Below are 7,197 nucleotides of genomic sequence, written 5' to 3' on the forward strand. Positions count from 1 at the left end.
TTGCAGTTTTTGAGTAGTTTTTCTTGTTGCTGATTCCCTTTCTTTGTGTCATATTTCTTTTGCATATATATGTTGGCCACCTTAAAACACATCAACACTTCACAGGCACAAACATTCATGCACAGGCACCCAGAGGCACTCACACACACACACACACACACACACACACACACACACACACAGAGTTGCCGTTGCTGTGTTTGTCAGTGTCTATTTTATTTCTAATATCTCACTCTGCCAGATAGAAACTGTTTTTCACTCTTTTTGATCAATGAACTGAGATAGGATTTGTAGTGTTTTCCCTTATAAAGTAGTAATTCTTAATCCAGCTGTCTCTTGTTGGTAAAATATGAGTGCAGACTTTCAGTGAATGGCATACAAATAGCTTCAAAGTTAATAACTTACAAACAGGTGGATTCAGAGATTCATTAGGCATTTCCTTGGTTTTCCTAGGCATTTTCCCCCCTCACATTCGGGTATACTTGTTTGACAGATTATGTGTTCTTCATAGGTTAGACAGTGAATGTATAAGTGCATACTTGTGTATGTATTTGTGTTGCAGCGGTCTCCCATTTTATGTCTTTCTAATTTTAACTACCACCTTTAGTGATATTAAATGCTGAGTTTACTTGTGTGCATGTTTGTGTATGTGTGTATGTGCATGCACGCTTGTATATGTGCATGTGTGTGTGTGTGTGTGTGAGCAGGAAGGTGAACCAAACAGGAAAGGGACTTGGGCAGCTCAGACAGAGCCGATGGAGGCAACGAGAACTTTGGAAACGGATTCAGACCCAGTCTTCCAGGTCTCTCCTGATGCTGGGGAGCAGGTTGAAACTGTGCACTCCACACCAGAGTTAAGTGACTCGGCACCAGTGTCTGGTGATGAAGGAGGCGAGGCGGAGAACACCAGCAAAGAGGAGGCAGGAGATATGGACCGTGACAAGAAGAGGCAGTACGTCCAAGGTAAGGCATCTCTGTTGTGATCTTGTATTCTATTGCTCTTTTCTCACAACAAATTTCTTGGTGTGAAATTCAGGCTGCTCTCAAAAGGGAGAGTGCTCAAAAGGCAGAGTGCCACTCATTGAAAATAAATTTTTTTCTGCCCATAAGTCCATTTTCCTATTTAAGGATTTTTCTACAGAATTTTACCAGGGACAACCCTTTTGTTGCTTTGGTTCTGTAAGTGCACTAAATGCATGCAGCCCTCGGTTTATCATCTCATCCAAATGACTAGCATCCAGACCACTACTTAAGGTCTAGTGGAGGGGGAGAAAATATTGATGAGTGGGGATTCGAACCAGTGAGCTAAGATGTTCTCACTTTCTAGGTGAATAGGTTGCCGCTAGGCCAACACTTCACATATTGCATCTTCATAGCTGTAGTGTGCGGTGGTAACATTATTCCTGTCTGTCCATAATCCATGATGATAGCTCTTTGTCCATAATCCATGGCAGTAGCTGTCTGTCTGTCTGTCCATAATCTTTGGTGGTAGCTGTCCATAATTCATGGTGGTAGCTTGATGTCTGTCCATAATCCATGGTGATAGCTGTCTATCCATAATCCAAAGTCCATTCATTGCGTCCTCAGTGTTATGTGTATTTACATGTTTGTATGTCTTCCTTTGTAAGGGGTCTGTCTTTATACATGTGTGTGCGTGTGTTAAAATCTGTACCTGAATGTTGTGATGATGTGATGTCACCAGAAAGCACCTGTCGCTCAGGGCCACGCCCCATCCCTGTGGACGTAAGGCTCCTGCAGCGCAACCTGACCCAGGAGCGCCAGCGGGCAGAGATGTGGCGCCACCTGTACCTGTGGGAGCGGGAGGAGCGGCGGGGGCTGAACGCCACAGCCTGCCTGCACTACCTGATGCAGGGCCTCAATATGTCGGGGCTGGTGCAGCTGGTGGCCCGCTTCAACTGGACTGGGCCTGGCATGGACAGTGTGACGGACCTCACCTCCCTCGTCTCCTCCATGGCCCAGCTCCATCAGCACCTGCTGCACTCCCTGCCCGCCCTGTGGACTGACCTCTCCACCAACCTCCACAACCTCCACTCGGACCTCTCCCAGCAAGATCCACCCACTGCCCGGCACCAAGGTGGTGATGACGTGGCAGGGAAGGGTTGGGGGGAAGGAAAGGAAGGGAGGGCCGGTGCTGAAAACCCTCCTCCCCACAGCCGATGGTCGGACGGGATGCAGACGCTGCTGAACAAGACCCGTGGCACTCTGTCCAATGTCAGTCGCCACATCCAGCAGACGTGGGATCAGGTCAAGGACGTTTCCCGCAACCTCTGGCCCAGCAATGACTCTGTCCTGGGTCGCATGGCCGCTCGTGTGAAGGACAGTGTCAGCAGCCTGTCGCACAAAGTACATGGGAAGGCTGTGCGTTGGTTCAAAAAGCGCTGCAGATGGGGAAAACATGGTTTGAAGAAGGGAAGCCAGGAAGTGTTCCCAGAGGAAGAAAATGCTGATAAAGAGGACTGGCAGAGGAGAGAAAGATCTAAAGAAAGAAATGGCCAGCAGACTGCACATGAAGATGGCAGCGGAGACAGAAAGAAGTCTCCCCAAAACGAGAACAGTGAAAGTGGAAAAAACTGGAACAGGTTCAGTCAGGACAGTTTTGAGGAAGATCATTATGAAGAAAAGAATAGAAATATAAGCAGTCAGCAACAAGAACATTCACATCGTAAGAAGGATGAACACTTAAACAAACATCACAAAAGGAAATCCAATGGTGGAGAAAAGCAAGATAAACATATACGCAAACACTCCCATGAAGATACGGGCCACAAAGATCCCGAGAAGGAAATGTCTGACAAACGCTACAGTAACAAATCCAGTGGCAGGAATGACAAAAGGCATAATCATTACAAAAGTCACCATGGAGATCCACATGGCAAGAGATACCATCATCATAAAAGGCCTGACAACAAGATCAAGGACCGCAGCTATCCCCATGAAGATGCTAGGAAACGCTCGAAAGAAACACAAGGCAGAGGTGGTAATCAGAACACGGACAGACACAAGGAGACCCAGTTCAGCACCACAGCCAAACACCACAGCTCCCATGCAGACAGAGCAGCAGACAAAGCCAGACACAAGGTCCAGAAGCAGTTCCACGGCCTGTTTACCCGGGTGGGGGCCATGAGCAGGAGGTTGTTCCGCTCCATGGACCGGGAGGACTTGGTGGAGGTGCTGGAGGACGTCGTCAAAGTCCTGGGTGTGTACTCTGATTCCAAGCATCTGGACCTGCCACAGTCAGGCCACGTATGGCTTCAGTGCCAGTTCCACTTCTGGGAGAATGCAGAGCACCATCATGTTATCTACAGTCCTGAACAGCAGTGCTTTCAGTTCCTGGCCCCCTGGCAGCTAGGTCTTGTTGCTGAGTTCAAGGAGAAGATGGAGAAGGGGGAGTGCATGAAAGTGCAGACTGTCTCCTGTAATGATGGGGTGGGGCCTAATGAGGACGAAGTGAATAGATATGTATGCTCTGATGATAACAACCCCAAAGATCATGATGATGATAATGAAGATGATGACCATGATCATGAAGAAGATGATGATCACCAGAAGCGCAAGAAGCAGCAGGCCCGGGTGTTCCCCAAGGGGCAGAGGGAAGGGGAGCATAGATACCCTGGGCAGGCTCCTCATAGACCCTGGAACAGGGACCACACAGAAGAGAGCGCCAACAAGCAAGTCAACCACTCTGAGGAGGAGTCCAGGGCCTGGTACTTCCACTGGGTGGAGGGCCGCAACAGCCTTCGCTCTGCCGAGCACAAAGCCGACTGGCTGTTTGAGCGAGCCTCGGAGCGGGACAAGACACGTGAGCAGGAGCACAGAGGTGACTGGATGTTTGAGCGAGCTTCCGAGCGTGACAGCAGGCGTGGGCAGGACCAGATATTTGAGCGGGCTACCAACAAAAACAGCAACCATGATGATGAGGAAGGGGGACGGCGTGAGGAAAAACACGGTCACCGCCATAAAGATGGTCACTTCCACCACCACAGGAGACACCGCTGGCATAAGGACACGGAGCACCAGTTTGAAAGGAACGAAAAACAGTATCGACAAAAATATGGCCGAACATTTTTCTGACACTTCGAACAGTTTGTGAACTGGTTCCTACTCTTGTCTCTCTCTCCTTCTCTGCTTTCAAATTTCTTTCTTCTCTGTCCTTGCTTTTCTCACTCTGTCTTCTTCTTTTTTCTCTTGCAAAGGCTTTCTGTTGGTCAGTGATCTGTCTCTTTCATCTCTCTTTTTCTGGTCTTTGTTGTTGTTGTTGTTGTTTTTTTTCTTTATTCTTTCTTTAATATTTTCATGTCTTACTTGTGAATTGATGAAAATTCTTTAACATCTGTGTTGTTTGTTTTTCTACTTTTTCTCCAACATTGTATTGCTACATCATCACAAATTCTGTTCAAGTTTTATTAATTTTGATGCTTTCTTGTGTAAAGTATATGCCTCTCCTGGTTGTTTTAAATCTTACAGACATATGTATTGGTCAGTACTGGTCTGGGAAAGTATTCCATTATAAACTCTACTCATTTTTACTAATGTTCACTTTACTGTTGTATATTTACTGATATATTTTATTCGTATATATGTAATATTTGTATTCCTTTTATTTTATTTCTTATTTTTGTCAGCTAAAATTGTTGTGTATAACTTATGATCACTGTGATTTAATTTGCATAAAGTGCTTAGATGTTCTTTGAATGTTCTTGTTCTGTTTTGTTTTGAAATATTTGGAATATTGCTGTATTGAATGAGTCTGTAACCAAGGAGAGGGAAGCTTTAGTTTCCTATATTTTCAGTACAGGTGTATATACATTACACTATCTTTATTTCTGATGATGTTCATGTGTGTCTGTATGTTCTGTAAAGCATTTTGTTGGTTTATTTCATTGTTTTGAAGGGAGGGACAGGCAGAAATCAGTGGCAGGTCATTGATGGACAGTGTCGAAGCATTGTTGTTTTGTTTATCTTCTGTCATCGGGAAGAGGAAAGGTGGAGATCAAGGACTTGATTACAGTACAGGGTGGGAGAGGACAGGGGTGCAGTTAGTACCTGCTTAATATTTTGCCTGTTCCAGTTATTACAGTGCTTTAAGTGAACAGACCCAAGTCAGTGCTTTGGATTTCCTTCTAGAACAGACCAGGATTTGACTCTTGGGAATGCCTTGTGGCTTTCGGATACTTTTCCAGTCTTCCACCAAAGTCCTAGGCCAGTACATTGGCAGGCTCTAGCTACTCTAATGTATTTATGTGGTGATGGCACAGTGCATCATCATCCTTTTTACCTGAGAGACAATCATGATGATATGGCAATGGAAGGTAACAGTTACCTTATTATAGACCTCATCTTCATCAATATCAGTTGGTTATAGAATTGTGAAAACCTGCATGCATCTCTCAGAAAACAGAATTCTGAGTATGAACAGCAGGGTAAAAGAAGGGTGTCAAATGTGGAAAGTGAAATAACAAAAAGTAATTGTTTTCCTCTGTTGTTTTTTTTCTTCTTTTTAAAAATTGAATTCCCTTTAAAGTGATAAGAATAAACACAGCATCCTAGGTATAATGAGAGATGTGTCGGTTAAACAGAATGTTGGATAAAGTCAAGCAGGGTCACCATTTTTCAGCCCACTATGACCAGTGGAGACAGATTTTCAGGGTTTCTGTGTGTTTTTGAGTAGTTTTGTGTGGAGGGAGAATTGAAGCATTTGGTTATGGTTGTCACAGTCTGTCTTATCTGATCCCAGAGTTCTATATTTCAGTTGTTAGCATGCACAAGAAATCGTGTGTTTGGTATCAGGCCCCCAGAAGCAGAACGTTGTTAAAGGTCTGGTTGAATGCTGTATGCATTTCTTTGCAAAACAAAAACAAAAAAGAATACCAGAGCAGGTAATATATACAGTACACACACACACACACACACACACACACACACACACATACACACACATATATTTATATATATATATATATATATAATCTTATGTGTATTGTTATTGTGTTATGTTATTTACTTTTCAACCTTTCACCATTTGTACACATGTGTATTTGTTTGTTTCACAGTCTGTCTTATCTGATCCCAGAGTTCTATATTTCAGTTATAGTGCCAGTTGTCTGTATTTTAATTTGTTCATATTGATGAACTGTGTTTCTATATGACAGATGTTTTCCCTCTTCAATTTCTTCAATCACATGCTCTGGAAAAGCTTGCTTTGCAAGATTCCTACATATGAAAGTTTTTTTTTTTTTTTTTTGTTTTTTTTGTTTGTTTTGTTTGTTGTGAAATCAGTAACATTGCAACCAGCTCTGATATCTAAAGCAACTTATATAGGTGATTATATGTAATGATTAGAAAATATATGAAAAATATACATATGTAGTAAAGTAATGAATTGGAAAAAAAAGAAAAAAAAGAAAGAAAAAGGACAAGAAAACAATACAGCAACCTGAAGACACACCTAACATGTGATAAACAGGAAATTAAACACACAAACCAGATAACACAGAAACTCATGATAATGTTTTAAAAGCTTCATTTTGATGTTTATTTTTTTAACAGTATTTATTGGGTGTGCTTTTGATATTTTCACGTGTGTGTGTGGTTTAGTTTTTTGTTTTTGTAGTGTCAGTTCTTTTGTATATATGTGTCATTCTTGAGTGTTGAACATCAGAGTCACAAAACTTGCTAAAATTCTTCACTTTGATTCCTTGTATTTGATTGACTACTGGAATCATGTACATATTCTCTGATATTTTATTGATGAAAATTATGCCTGAACATGGAAAATCCTCAAGTTTTTGTACAATGAAAATTAAACAGTTTGGCACAGTCTGTTCAAAATCAGCCTCGCTCTTCTTACAAAGAGTGTAACGGATTTGGAACTTTTGACAATTCAGTTTTGAAAATTACACATTCACATTTAAATTGCTGACGTGGTGTTTTTGAGAATAAAAGATTACATGCTTTGATGATCTTGCACCTGAGTAAAATCTTTGTGAAATATGCCATTCACAGTGATTTTGAGTGGTTTGTTTGCTGTGGTCATTTTGGAGATTGTGGTTAATGTTTATGTTTTATGTTAGGGTTACTTCATTCTCTCCTTTCCCCCAGCCTCATCCCTTCTCCAGTGGAGGTGCTGTGGCTAAATGCATTCATAAACACACACACACACGCACACACACACACACA

The 7,197-nt window shown here is 42.6% G+C and overlaps 1 protein-coding gene across 1 annotated transcript in view; it reads left to right on the top strand.

Moving 5' to 3' along the window:
- Positions 1-6,052, top strand: part of LOC143281952 (uncharacterized) — a 28,394-nt gene extending 22,342 nt beyond the window's left edge. Inside the window, exons 11-12 of the mRNA XM_076587269.1 lie at positions 708-963; positions 1,703-6,052. Coding sequence (XP_076443384.1) covers positions 708-963; positions 1,703-4,092 — 2,646 coding nt within the window. The 3' untranslated portion in view covers positions 4,093-6,052. The remainder of the gene's footprint in view (positions 1-707; positions 964-1,702) is intronic.
- Positions 6,053-7,197: the final 1,145 nt, after the last annotated feature.

This window comes from Babylonia areolata, chromosome 5, assembly GCF_041734735.1.
Source record: "Babylonia areolata isolate BAREFJ2019XMU chromosome 5, ASM4173473v1, whole genome shotgun sequence".
NCBI lineage: Eukaryota > Metazoa > Mollusca > Gastropoda > Neogastropoda > Buccinidae > Babylonia > Babylonia areolata.